This window comes from Manduca sexta, chromosome 16, assembly GCF_014839805.1.
Source record: "Manduca sexta isolate Smith_Timp_Sample1 chromosome 16, JHU_Msex_v1.0, whole genome shotgun sequence".
In the NCBI taxonomy this organism is placed as follows: Eukaryota; Metazoa; Arthropoda; class Insecta; order Lepidoptera; family Sphingidae; genus Manduca; species Manduca sexta.
Genome location: NC_051130.1, coordinates 3,802,046 through 3,817,359, shown reverse-complemented (window position 1 = coordinate 3,817,359; position 15,314 = coordinate 3,802,046). Strand labels below are relative to the sequence as shown.

General features: G+C 35.8%; 1 protein-coding gene across 1 annotated transcript; it reads left to right on the top strand.

Annotated features, from left to right (window-relative positions):
- The first annotated feature begins 286 nt into the window (after positions 1 to 286).
- LOC115447358 (ubiquitin carboxyl-terminal hydrolase 14) lies at positions 287 to 15,188 on the top strand. Its single transcript, XM_030174384.2, has 11 exons — positions 287 to 444; positions 2,030 to 2,208; positions 2,667 to 2,774; positions 2,969 to 3,083; positions 3,260 to 3,515; positions 4,842 to 4,998; positions 5,315 to 5,380; positions 10,876 to 11,058; positions 11,305 to 11,413; positions 11,883 to 12,073; positions 13,532 to 15,188. Exons 1-11 carry the CDS (start codon positions 429 to 431, stop codon positions 13,577 to 13,579), a joined length of 1,428 nt encoding a protein of 475 aa, XP_030030244.2. The 5' UTR covers positions 287 to 428; the 3' UTR covers positions 13,580 to 15,188.
- The last annotated feature ends 126 nt before the right edge of the window (positions 15,189 to 15,314 follow it).

Sequence of the window (15,314 nt, the reverse complement as noted above, 5' to 3'; positions counted from 1 at the left end):
ATTCTTATTACGAACGAAAAGTAGGACTCAAATAATATGATGTATTATATTATTAGGAGGTGTGTATTTCGAAACTTGGTAACACAACAATAGTCCGACAGCCAAATTTCCATTTTTATTTTTTTCCGTTAGATTTTATGCAAAGAACATCCTTTTATCATTGGAAACCGAAGTTGGAAACCTAGCGACTACCAAGTAACGTAAGGTTTATAATAGATGGCGCTATTGAAATAATCGCGTTGGATTCGCTTTACTAGTTTTTATTATTTTTGCTGACTGTATTCTTAAATGCAAGTTTACTGGCAACCCCGTCTAATGAATGTCAATTGCTGTCGTTGAGCAGTTGCAAATATCGTGACTTTCAATTTGTGAAAAGCAGTGTTTTTTTATTCATTAGTGACCGTTTACTCATTTAACTTTAACTGAAAATGCCGAAAGTTTCAGGTAATTTTAATTATAAGCATACATACATTATCACATTATAAAACTGCTAGTTCATTCTAGTAGTTTTAAGGTTAGGTTTTTTGCAATAAAAGTAAAATAAAACTATAAATTATATGCCCTTGCTTAAATTGAATTCGGAAATAAATGATTTAGGTGATTGGAAGTGTAATATCTTCTTTGTACCCTTGTTATATGCTTTGAAACTTTATAGTTATAACGTCTTGTCATAGTCGATTGTTTGTGTCCCGGCATTTTACGATTTCTGTATAATCCAATGAGTTACTCTCATATCAGAGCTATTATAATCGACTTGCTGTTATATAGCAAACATAATCACTATTAAATTCATAAGTTTTTCGATAAATATTCTATTATCTTTGTCATATCTTTCTTTTCTGATGCCTATACTACAAAGCAGTGTACACGATCTCGCACCTTTACTGGCAATGTGAGAGACAATTTATGCAAGTCATTTATCCAATGTCAAAAGGCTACAGTACATCTTGTATTTTGAAGAAACTGTACTTTATGTAAACTAGCATGAACCAGACTTGTTTCTGTTAATCATAATAATAACTATTTATTTATATTAAAATAGAGTAAAAACTTGCACTATTATATATATTTTTTAATCATGTTTATTTAAAGAAAAGGGGTTTAATCACTACATTTGATGTGACAATTGTCATAACTTTTTTAACACTAGTAATTCATATTAGAGGTACAGTTGTTTAATGTTTTGCTGAACGTCTATACTTGCATGAAATGTTATTTCTGATGCTTAGAATTTGAGATCAGGGTCCTTATTCTGTATGATAGTGTAAACGCGTAACGCGGCTGTGTCATGTTATCTTCGAGAAATGTGTGTGGAATGGTATTCTGTAAGCCAAATTTCTATAGTCCTAAACATGATGCATAGTGATACGTGCTTGTTACACACTGTCAAAATAACGTGCGGGATAGAGAATAAGGCCCCAGGAATAATCATATCAACTGTGGAAATTTCAAATATCAACAAGGTCAGACTATAGGTTTTACAGAAGAACCAAATAAACCGCCTTCAAAAACCACTAAAAGCCAAATATAATTTAACATTACCATAACCAGTATCAGTATCTTATATATGCTTGTTATCAATTTTGGAGTTGATTATGTTTTATTTTTTTAAGTTATTTAAAAAATATATATATATATTGCTGAATGTCATGACTCATTATTTTTTTAATATAAGATGCTCGCTACATAAAAACATTAAAATAATTATATATAAAGTTATAGTTTGAATACACTTGACTGAAATGGCTGAAATGTTTCCACTTTATCACTTACTACAAAACAATTTAATGTCTTAGCTCCTTTATTTTAGGAAATTTAATCATCTTGTCTTGTCTTATCTCATATTCAAATTTCATGACTTTTTTGTAATAATATCCTGGTATATACTTACCTAATTACTTTCTTTGACCCTGCCCAAGTAACAGTCCATTTTAAACAATATAAGGGAGATGTTCAAAATGTTCTTTTAGTGTAGTAATTCTAGACGTCCAGGAACAGAAGGAACTTAACATTGAATGTTATATTTTAGTAAAAGTGAAATGGGGCAAGGAGATGTATCCAGACGTGGAGGTGAATACGGATGACGAGCCTGTGTTGTTCAAAGCACAAATATTTGCACTCACTGGAGTTCAGCCTGAGCGGCAGAAGGTGGTCTGCAAGGGTGTTACGTTGAGGGATGACACTTGGGGCAACTTCAAACTCACCAATGTAATGTATTTTAACTCTATTAAGATTCATTATACAGATATATTTTACATATTTTTGTTTTCTCAATTGTCTATTTCAATTCCTTATGCCTCATTTAGACATTTGGCGAATAAATATGAGTAACAAATACACTTGAGTAAGCTGTTTACTAGCTTGTATTCGTAACTATTTGTCTGTATACAGCAAATATTTAAATCAGGGTTAAGCATGTAACAGTGTTTTACTAACATTTCAATTTATACATAATATTTCTAAATGCAAATATTTGTATATGGTTAGTACAAGTGTTTAAGTGAATACTGGCCGATGTAACTGTCAATTTTATTATTATATTATCTTACTGCTAATTAAACCAAAGCTTGAATAATTAGATAATATGAATTGTCCAAAAATAATAGTGATTTCATATTATCCAAATATGAATTTAAAATAGACAATTTATAATTATTTTTTTACAGAATGCTCTGGTGCTAGTAATGGGCAGCAAGGAGGAGGATGTGCCAGCCGCCCCGGTGGAACAGACAAGATTCGTGGAGGATATGAATGAATCCGAACTTGCCACAGCTGTGAGTCTAAAACACTTTTCATGTATGAGTATAAAATGGTTGGACGGTAATATAGATATAGGCTGGTGAGATTTTTTGATACCTACTGTATTTGGTTGGTGACTTGGATCATGGGTGTCACAAAACCCAGAGAGATACTTACTCTCCATATTATTTTATCTAGTTGTCTCATATTATTTATATATTTATTTCAGATGGACTTGCCTGAAGGTTTAATAAATTTGGGCAACACATGCTACATGAATGCTACAGTTCAGTGCCTAAAGACTGTGCCAGAGTTAAAGAATGCTCTGCTTACCTATGATAAATGTAAGTTCCATTTTATTGGTTTTATTAGCTGAATATAATGGTTTTAGGTGTTATTGTTAATTAGATGAGACTAAGGGCGTTTCGAAAATTAAAATACTTCTGCATTTTGTATTATCGTTGGTAATTAGAGAATGATTTGGGCATTCCGTGACGTTTGTGTGTATTACGTTCCATAGCGTCTGGTGGCGGTTCAGCGGGCGAGCTGACAAGCGCGCTATCAGAGACGGTGGCGGCGCTGGAGCGTGGCGGCGCGGGCGCATGCGCGGGTGCAGCGGCGCGGCTGCTGGGCGCGCTGCACGCGGCGGCACCCCGGCTGGCGGAGCGCGGACCGGGCGGCGCGCTGGCGCAGCAGGATGCGTCAGAGTGCTGGGCGGAGATCGTGCGCGCGCTGCAGCAACGCCTGCCCGCACCGCCCGGACTTGCTGAACAAGGGTGAGCGTTACAAGTGTTATATTATGTTGCATGCTCAAATCAAATCTTAAAACAGCCTGCCAGAGGTACATCTACAAACGACACCCCTCTAAAACTTGCCAGTAGTCATCTAAAAGAAGCGCAAGCTTTTCGGTACTTAGGATCTGTGGTACGAAGTGATAACAGACTAGACACTGAGATCTCTACAAGAATTGCCAAAGCTGCTGCCGCCTTTGGAAAATTGAACCAAAGGGTGTGGGACTCTCACGACCTAAAGCTTAAGACCAAACTTGCAGTGTATAGTGCTATAATCTTGCCGATACTTCTGTATGCCTCCGAAACGTGGGTTACTTACAAGACTGATATTAAGAGGCTAGACGCGTTTCAAATGAAATGCTTACGCGGAATTTTACGCATAAAATGGCAAGATCATGTTCCAAATACTGAGGTTCTTCAAAGAACGGGCCTAGTGGGTATTGAGTCTCTGTTAATGAAAGCCCAGCTACGATGGTGTGGACATTTGGTACGCATGGAAGAAAATCGCATGCCTAAATCTATTTTCTATGCAGAATTACAAACAGGCAAACGCAAATCTGGCGGACAATACCTCCGCTTTAAAGATGTCCTCAAACGGAACCTAACAGCCTGTAACATCCCTAGTGACAACTGGGAACAAATCTCGCAAAAGCGTCCTCGGTGGCGCAGATGTGTTGCTGATGGTATACGCAATTTCGAATCACTGCGTCTTGAGAGTCTGGATGCCAAACGCCAATTAAAAAAGACCCAACCGAAGCGAACTTATAACTACACGTACAATGCATTGGGCCAACTATGTTGTTTGAAGTGCAAGCGCATTTTTGCAACTAAATTTGGGTTCGCTAGCCACATTCGAGCACACTCCAGAATATAGCCAGATGTCGCCGTCGACGGATACGTCGTGGAGGACATCATCATGTTGCATGTATACTTCATCAGAACTTTGGACAGGTTTAATCTTTTAATATGAGCCAAATAAAACTAAATTAAATTTGTTCCTCAATTCCTGTGCAAAGCTTGAAGGAAAAGGAAACTATTAATTGTATCATATTATAATAAATACGAGCATAACTCCGTGTGAGACAAAAATGATCATGTTTGTAATCCAGAAATTCACAAGTTTTTAAACAATTAACGGATCGTAAAGTACTTGTGATAACATGAAAATATTACGATAAAAATGATCATGTTTGTAATCCAGAAATTCACAAGTTTTTAAACAATTAACAGATCGTAAAGTACTTGGGTTAACATGAAAATATTACGATAAAATTAATAATATATTTATCGAATTTATTTTAATTTCATCAGATCTTCAATAATCGAGCAGTACTTCGGCGGTACTTTGGACGTGGAGCTGGTTTGTTCGGAGGCAGACGAGCCGCCGACCCGCTCCAAGGAGAACTTCCTTCAACTGTCCTGCTTCATATCACAGGACGTTAAATATTTGCAGTCGGGACTCAGATCCGTAAGTGACTACAACCAAAATATTTCATTCATAGCAGAACCATGCTAGAGATATATTTGTCCATAGCTTAAATGAGCTAGCTCAATTAGAATGGCACTTCTATTTCATAGAAAATTGGTTGTATTGTTGGTGAGATTGCATCAAGTATAATGAACAATTACAGCCCCTAATCCTCATTATGTATAAAGTTTTGCCATTGACCCATTTTTTTGTTATGGTAAGTTGTGGTCAATTAATTACTCTCAGATAACTAACTAGATCTTTGACTCCTTTCTATGAGTTATAATTATTCTTCATATTTGTTTTCTTCTTTCAGAAAATGGTAGAGCACATCACTAAAATGTCGGAAACTCTGGGCAGGGATGCTGTTTACACGAAAACCGTAAGTTTCATATTGGAAAATAATCTTTTGTCCATACTAATTGCTTGACTAATTGCCATAGGAATAAAAATACTTATTTTGACAAAGTCAAATTGTACTTCATGTGTTAATCATAATATATGTTTTAGGATTCTCTTTGTTTTATTCTATCTTGTTGTACACCGCTGTTAATATGTGGTTATAGTTTATCTCCATAAAATATTTGCTAGGAAAAGATTGCTTGTAGCGAATAAGGACACCCATTACACACCATAGATTTAGTAAATTATATCAATTTTATTTATTCTTCTGTTCAAAATTATTATTACAATAACGATTATTTATATTGTATTGTTTTGAGAAACATGTATGATGCAATTGCGAAGGGTGAAATTTTCCTAAAAGGAACACGACATAACATATACTTAGGTTCTAATATGGATGAATGCAGTCTGCAAATCGTTCTAATGATAATTCGGTTTTACATAATTACGACTGAAGTTGGCAGGAATTGGGTTATATGGAACCTTTGCCACTTATATGATGTATTTTTGAAATAACCAACAGTAAACATTACACATATATTTAAAACCATAAACAAATTTAACGTTTTATTGATGTAATCACGTCATATTGTTGAAAGCGTTCACGTTTTTTGTAATTCGTTGCCGGAATTTGTTTCAACAATTTTTTAATATTATCATGCTTTTAATTAAGAGCGTTTACGCATCCGCGCGCCGTATGTCTCAAAAACAGCACTTTTCGAAGGAGATAATATCCATCAAAACATTATTTTAAAAACATATGAATTAATAATTATTATAGAAAATTTTGTTGTCTAAAAAGTTAGTAGAGAAAACTTTTAGATTTATTGAGTATTTGTAAATTGTTTAATGATTACTGAACAGAGGTATTCAAATTTGCGCTTCGAACGTCTATTTCGAAGCTCAAAATATCTTAAACCACTAAGGAACATAACAATATGTTATTTTTATCTAACTAAAAAGATCCTGAAGAAAAAAGTTAGTAGAGAAAAAATATCTTTTTATGTTTAATTCATGAGAAACAAAAATTCAAAGAATTCGAAAATTTCAGAAATGTTGGTCATTTAAATGATTTTTTTTTCACTATATCTTACTTAATTGAATATAATATTGGATTACTATAATAGAAGAACATCTCCTTAAAAACATACAATTTAAAAATTCTACAAAATTAGTTCTGTTATTTTTCTATAAATATTTTAAATACCACTATAAAACGCAACGCGCAAATCGTTTCAAATTAGTCCGCCTTGAGGCTTTCTAGAGAGAGGACGTATCGCTCGTCGCTCCGGCGAGACTCCAGTTGGACTTTGCTGTGCGTAGAAAAAATAGTCACGTGTATACAGTGATTGCCACATCTTAGTACTTTAGTAAGTAAAATATTTTTTTCTTTAATGATTGACAATAATTTTAGTAGTTACTATAAGTTATTATTATGTTTCAGACACAATGGGAAGAAAAGCTATTTCCAGGCAAGAAAAGGAAACGTAAAAACGCTGAAACTTCGGCTAAAGCAAAAGCTAAAAGATTGATGTACTAATGTTATAACATGCGTCTGTAGTTATGGTTGTTCCTTTTTTTACTTATTAAACACTTGAGCATAGTTACTCGAAGGAAAAAAATGAAACCTTAAGCTAAAAACAATTAGCCCATTGAAATGTTACATGAGCTTTGTATTTTTTAGAGGACCCAATTTTATTTTTAGAACATGTGTGGGGGGTCAATAGAAGCTTAATCTCAAGTTTGTGAGGTCGCCCCGCTTGTCCCCTGGCCGCCATCATGGAAAAAGGGGTGAAAACACTTTTTTCGCGATATCTCGGAAACTATGCGTCTTACATAAATTTTATAAAGTCATAATTTGTAGCAAATTGTTTTGCCTACAAATATGTTTATATAACTTTTTGCCCTAAATTAAAAATTAAAGAAGTTATAAGCAAAAATGAGAAAATGTTTATAAAAGTTTTCTTTTTTGCTCTATAACTTTTTTACATTTTACAAAAAAATTACCTCAAACTAACTTGTAAATGATCTTTTGAGGAAAATTGTTCCCTATAATTTTTTTTTAGTTCATTCATTTAAAACGCTGTTACAGCGCTCCAAAGTTTACCAGTTTCGTCAATGCTCATGAGAATCCGGTCGAAACAAAATGTTTAACTTATTTTTGATTTTTTTTATTGTAAATATATTATTACAATTTTTTTGTTAAATTCGTACAACTTTACTTATTTATTCCTAACTCTTTTCTTTGCCATAGAACTTACCAAATTTAACTTATCGAATTTTATGCAGGTAGAAAAGGTATGAGTTACCATTTGGGGATAAAGGAGAAAAAAAACATATTTGCAGGCAAAACAATTTGCTACAAAAATAAGTTTATGTAAGTATATTATATTTTCATAAAATTTTTGTAAGACGTATAGTTTCCGAGATATCGCGAAAAAAGTGTTTTCACCCCTTTTTCCAAGATGGCGGCCGGGGGACAAGGGTGGCGACCCCATAAACTTGAAGTTAAGCTTCTATTGACCCCCCACACATGGCCCAAAAATAAAATTGCGTCCTCCAAGAAATGCAATATTCGGTCCTTAAATTGTAACATTTCAATGGACTAAACGCACATTTCAAAACTCGTTTTACGCCCGCGGCGTTCGCGGTTGTATGCGGTACCCGCTGTATTGGCGGCCAACTAGTAGAATCGTGCGGGCCACGGTAGCACCAGCGCGCTCTGTGGTTAGTAGGTGGGCGACTGCAGTAATCGGTAGGGGAGGGGTGGTTACAGAAATCTGATGCCATTTTCCTCCATCGTGATCGTTTCTGATATGTGTCCATGGCGTTCTGGAACTCAACTGACTGTTAACTGTCCATCTTGTAACCGCCCGCCTTGCGATAATCGCTCGCCAAGTTTGCAGGACATAATCGGAACCGCGGTGGTTACAAATCGCACAGATCTCCGGTCGTCATGAGTTTGGAAATAAAACAGCCGTTTCTCAACCACGGCGGGCGCGAGTAAAACCGCTTCGTGAGTTCTTAGCCTTATAGAATCACTTTGCTGTCCCGTTGTCAAAACGTTTACAACTCGCCAAATACCCATTGCGCGAGTCCCACTCGCACTTGGCTGATTTTTTTGCATAATGCATAGGTACGCTTACTTTCAAATAACAAGGTTTTTGTGTTCACTGATGCACACTGTTAAGAAAATTCAAGTGACGAGAGACGAAATCCTATATCTTTCTCCTCTTTGAACCTTAGAAATAAGGGATTTGGTAATTTATGTAGCTTGTGAATAAAACTACTAGTAGTAGTTAGTATACCTATCTTCTTAACTATTTGGGCTAGTTTAGGTTTACACGCTCACATCAATTTTACATATAATTTTATCCTGACGTTTAACCCTGTGCAGGTTTCGGCGTCATTATACTTGTATAAATTAAACGCGTTTAGATCCATATGCAGTTTTACTTAAGTATGTAGTGTTTGCGTAAACTTCGATAACCATAATAGTATATTCTATATATTTTTTTTAATTTTTAGGTAATCGTGCCTGATATTACACTCAAAATAAATAAGGTTATTAAAAGCCGCAAAATTATAGATTTTCAATATTTTTTGGATCAAATTAAAACACTCAATAACCACAACAGAGCAACAGGTTGTAGTATCGAACATTTACAACTATTGAAAGAGAATGTTTGCTTGCAGTCAACATTTTTAATGAAGTGTAATATGTGCAATATGGAATTGAAGCTATTTAAGCGCTAAGAGATATACTGATAGTATGGACGTATATCGTGGAACTGTGAATGGAGCTATGATGACTGAAGTTGGTAGATCAAATTTAAACGAACAGTTAGCTTCCATAGATTTACCAATATTAACGCAAAATGTTTACATGAAATGTTACGACGAGTTAGCTAAATGATTGAAATTAGCTGCAGAGGACAGGATGCAAGAGGCCGCTAGGGAAGAAACTGATAAAGATGTTGCCTGTGGCGATGTAAAAGACGGTATTCCCATACTTACAGTCAAAGCTGACTGCTGTTGGTCAAAAAAAAGTACAGAACCAACTATTTTGCTTCGTCGTGTGTCGCAAATATTATGCAAAACTATGGATATAAAACTGGTAAATTGTTATACATGGATGTACAATCGATCGATTGATGATCGATGTCACTGAGAAGCAATACCTATTAAAAAAAAAACTATCCAAAAAAATATAACCAACTTCCGAAAAAAGAAGTCTTTTATTTCTCACTTTTTAGTTACTTATACACCTAAAAATGACATCTCATTACATACACCTTCTGATTAAAAATATAAATTCCAATATGTAATTTCTAATGACTTAATTTAAACTTTCAATACGCTAAATATTACAAGTTTAACTTTTACTAAAAAAACCCAAGTCCAAAAAATCAAACTTAGAAATGCTAACTGTTTAGTCACACGGGCACCTAGAACAAACTACGGTAAAAAGAATATTGAATATGAGGGCATTCATCATGATGTTAAGGATGCTAAAACTATACTCAGCTTTAAAAAACGTTTAAAAAAACATTTACAGGGAAAGTAATCCGTGTATACAACCGAGCTCATCTTAACGGATAGCATCATATTACCAATGTCGTCAATGCCGCATCTAGTAATAGTAGCATTCTGTAATTCTGTATATCTGTGGTCGCCGGTTACTTTTTAACATCGACACTTTGCCGTCGAAAATTTTTTAGTTTACCCACTCATTTCTATACATAACCTTAATTTATTGTATTACTCTTTTTAATTCTGTACGCTCGTAGTTTACCATGATTTTATTTTATAAATAATTTTCTCAGTAAGTGAATTTATGTAATTCTTTATGAGGAAATAAAAGATCTTAAACTGAAATATTAAAAACTGCAGATCTACGGAGTAATAATGTGGTCCATTATAAACACGTAGCACAGTAATTTTCCTGATTTATTGTCTGATTACGGAGTTCTGCTGCCTATCTTTCGGCTTCATGATGAGCTCCACTTTACTAAAGGGTACTTTCTAAATGCAAATGCTTAAATTTTTTAAGCATTTGCATTTAAAAGTGAAAATAACAATTTGTAAAATTGCCGTTAAAATTTGTTAAAAATGATTATTTTTTTTATAATTACAAAATGATACATATAAACTATTTCATGATGAATTCTTATATATTTAATAATAGAATTCTTCATTTATCATAAATTCATAAATCATAAGTTACATTCCAATTAGATAATTAAAGCGAAAAGATCAAAATTGGTTGGTCTGACTATAAAGATAGCCGACGCGCTAACTCTACGCACACAGCTACGCAACGGCTCTGTGTGAGTGAATTTTGCGAAGAATTACCTATAGTTGACTTCACGCGCGGCACGTAAACGCTCTTAAAGACTAAAATGTCAAATCTACCCTGTATACCAACAAATAGCAGTTTTAAAGTTAAATAAACGGATTCTTTATCAACAGAGTAAAATCAGCCGTCTGCCAGCATACCTGACAGTGCAGTTTGTCCGATTCTACTACAAGGAGAAAGAAGCTATCAACGCCAAGATTCTGAAGGATGTAAAGTTCCCGCTGGAGCTCGACGTGTACGAGTTGTGCTCGCCGGAACTACAGGAGAGACTCACGCCAATGAGGAACAAGTTTAAGGTGAATATTCTATGACTTAAATATTTGTCTGATCTCAATCTTAATCTTCAATCCCATTCCGAGAATTAACCAAACAAAATAACTCATTTGTAAGCATGTCAAAATACTTTGTTCTGATTGGTCCATATTCAAAATGGCGGTATATCTGAAATGGTCGTCGTATATGGACGACGCTCTTGGTCACAATAATTAACTTTTATAAATACCATGAAAACTTAAAAAATATAAGACATTTCGTTATTTCAGGAAATAGAAGATGCCTCTGTGGAATCCGCTCTGAGTTCGAAAAACAAAAACAGCGGTGATAGCAAAAAAGTAGGAAAAAAAAGGGCACTACCATATTGGTTTGAAAATGGTATGTGTATTATTTTTTATGTTTTAGAATATGCAGTTAGATTAAAGTTACGATTAATAAAAGAACCGAAACATCTATGAATTGATCCTGAGTATAAATCAATCGAAATAAGTTGTCTAATAATTATTCTAAGCAGTGGTGTAGCATCGGTTCTTGTGGCCCAATGCATCGGGCAAGAGCAAAAAACATGTTAATTACAAAAAAGTATTCACAAGAGGTTAAGGGGTTCCTTGTCTTTCTCCACGCTTTCTTTTCAGCCGTCACCTCCCAAATTTGCTCTAGGACTCTGCAGTCGCCAAACCGGGAGATTTCAGTATCCCGTTCGCAGGTTTCTCCCGGTGTTGACGAGGTCTATCATAAAAAAAACAGTATTATAGATAAAGGCTCCAATACCCCACTACCACTCTTGTTAGTAATTAACAAAGTCCAATTTCCCAATACGACCGTTGATTAATATGTGGACACGCAGCCGGATTCCCCGATGTGGGCAGCAACAACAGCGGGTTCTACCGGCTGCAGGCCGTACTGACGCACCGCGGCCGCTCATCGTCGTCGGGGCACTACGTGGCGTGGGTGGCGCGCGGCGGCGCGTGGCTGCGCTGCGACGACGACCACGTCACGCCCGTCTCCGAGGAGGAGGTGCTCAAGCTCAGCGGGGAGGTGGGTGACCTCTACTTCTAATGCACGAAAAATATAAATATTACAGTAATAATGTTGTCCAGTGTTGCAACAAGGCAGTGCCAATTTTAACGAAAACTGGAAAAAGTATAAAAAAATAAGTTCATATTTATCGTGCAATTAATGAAAATGTGATACTTTACTGTTTAGTAAAATACATCAGGATCTATTCATATCTGATACAAAAAAGTAGGCGTGAACCAATCCACACTATTTTATTTATACATAGAAAAGTCCAGTTGTGATAAATAGCAGTCCGTAAATGTTGTTTAAATTTGGTACATTTTAATATAAATAGTTTGAACTGAAGAAAAGTTATTAATATTCTTCCGTAACTGTATGTTTATATATTGTAGCGAACACTTAACTTAAAGGACCCAGGCGGACAGAAAACCTGTTAATAAGTCTCGTATGCGATGGATCGTTTAAATACCTACGCAGTGTCTATTACTATTGCCAAGCGACAGTGTGATTAAAATTTATTACACAATTCACTTTAAGGCCTGTAAATACACTGCTTATAACCTGTTGCGGCGGTTGTGAGGCCTGCCCGCAGATAGAAGGGAGACAATTAATAACTCAGGGTAATTACGTGGTACGAGCTTTATTTTTACACCTCCGCGTTACACTCGGTACTGGTTGCTGGTGTTATGCAACACGAGTCACTGGCCTGGGGAACTCCGATCCAGGCGAACGGCACGTAGAAGTTGCACGTGGCTGGCTCCGGCGGCAGCTCGCCGGGCAGTTGGAAGGCCACGTGGGTGAGCAGGGTGTGCACGTGGTCGGGGTCAGCTCCCGCGACGTTGGTAGTGTGCACGTGGTCGGCTCCGGCGGCAGCTCGCTGGCAGTCGGTCGGGGTCAGCACACCCGACGATGGTGGTGCGCAGCTGGACGTGGTCGGGAGGCAGCTCTCCCGTCCGTCTGCTGTCCGTGATAGTGCACCGTACCAGCACACGTGGTAGCACCGTGGAGAAAAAGGCACGCCGTAAAGAAGAAACACCGTGGAGAAAAACCTGGAATCAGATTCCACCAGGTCGGAATGCAAGCTAGGCTTACATTCCGCGCCAGCGACTCGTGACAGCTCACAAGCCCTGATGCCCAGAATACATAATTAGCGGTTAGTAAATTGGCACACTCACCCTAGCGGGAACAACGACGTGTGTGAATATGTAGTGCCACGGCCAAAGATAATGGCTCAAAAAGGCTGCGGGTCGCGTTGCACGCCTATTTATGCAGGCGCCATTCGGACGTACGTCAGTGCAATGACAATTCATTGCAATGATGATGCTCATTGGTAGTTCTAATTGCGAGGGCGTTAATCATTCACATTATAACCACAGACTATTTAGAAAGACAATAGTAACGTTGACAGAGTATATATATTAGTATAATTGGTAACGTTACACTGTCTATTAATATTTATATCTCTCCACATCGCAGGTGACTGGCACTGCGCGTATTTACTGCTGTACGGACCCAAGATCCTAGAGGTGCCCGAAAATGAGGAGCAAGCAGGCGACCCCGCGGCGTCGATGGCATAATATCGAACGACAAAACCTCATATAAGGCTGATTATCGCTTGTCTACATTTAAAACGGTCCCGCTGTTTATAATTTTGTATAAAACATGTCTAAAACCAAATTGGAAGTTCTCAATTGCGTGGAATTTGTTAAGGATTATTTATAGGTTTTATGTACACACTATTATAATTAAAACAAAAATTGTAATATTACGTAAAAAAATTACTTGCTATAAAATATAGGATATATAAGCTAGCGAATTATATAAAGAAATAAATTGATTTTTATGCAATGATAGCCATTTTGAAATTTCGTCTGGGTGTTCTCCAAAGCTGAGATGAGCTAGAAATATCACCTGTCGTCTTTTATTCAATATAAATTGATGAAGATGTAAAATCTCATAATTGTGTGTGTATGAAGTAAATAATTATTTTGAATGAATGATCATGATTGCAATATTCTATAATAGCGCATTTAAATTGGTTATGCCATTAAATTAAAAAAAAATCGGACAAGTGCAAGTTGAACACCGGCCGAGGGTTCCGTACAAAATTAGTTTTTTGTTATTAAAGTATTTACAGGTTCCTATTCTTTCTTTTACAAGTACTGTAGGACATTGCTTTTCGCCAAATTTCATGGTTTTAGGTCAACAAGAAGTGCCCTATAGGTTTTGATTTCCTTATGATATACCAAAATACGCGATATAAAAGGTCATATTTTGAGACCGCATTGATAACTGAAAGAGACCGTAGACCCCTGAGTGTTTGATATAAATTCCAATTTAATAACTTTACGAGTTCCTGAGGAAAAATGACAGAAAGACAACAAAGTGATCTTACAAGGGTTGCTTTTGAAGTGAGGAACCCTAAATTCATGTTATCTTCTTCCACTTATATGTCGAAATTTACTAGCTCTGCTCTGTTGAAGGACACCTTTACGCTGAGAAACTTAACTCTCTAAGTTATTAATATATGTATTGTAAACATTTTGTCAAACTACAGACAAAATGTTAAATATATTATGTATGTATGTAACTATGCCATAAAAAAAATCCGTCGAAAACATGTAGGATGGCAAGAAATATAAATAATTCAGAATATAACATCTAGTTGTACAAAAATAATGCAATCTGAAATCGTTGGAAACTGGGCGTAATTAAAGCACTAAAGAACTAACCAATATTTTGATGTTATCCATTTAAAAACTCATATTAGTATGGTTAACTCAAACGTTATGTTTCATGATCCTTCTTGAAGATTTTCGTGGGAAGTCGGGGGCAAAAGCTGTTTAGGTAACTTAGGCAAGTTCACATGTTGACAGTACAAAAATATTTATTTTCAAAATGCTATTGTTTTCGATCTAAGTATAATGTAATTGCATTTAATATAACACAAACTGTTATTTTTTATTTGTATTCCGCGGGACAAAGAAAATTGTTAATTTATTATTTTAAAGTGGCATTGAAAATGTCACTGTTGATCGCTTTGCACATCTGTTTAACAATAGAAATACTATCTAAGTTAACTCTACAAGATGTATTGAATTTTATAAGACTAATTATACTGAACTACGATCGATATAATGTATTTTATTTCTTTGTCTTAAAATCATAAAGTCAAAGTAATAGTCAAACTAGTCCATTTCCGCAGCGAAAATAGTGAGTGATCAAAGCAAATAATGTAAATGTGGATAAAACAGTTGAT

What these genes read in the sequence shown, in the direction of transcription:
- LOC115447358 (XM_030174384.2), top strand. An exon ending in CCCGGACTTGCTGAACAAGG is followed by an intron (nt 3,516 to 4,841) that starts GTGAGCGTTACA and finishes TAATTTCATCAG; the next exon opens with ATCTTCAATAATCGAGCAGT. An exon ending in ACCATATTGGTTTGAAAATG is followed by an intron (nt 11,414 to 11,882) that starts GTATGTGTATTA and finishes GTGGACACGCAG; the next exon opens with CCGGATTCCCCGATGTGGGC.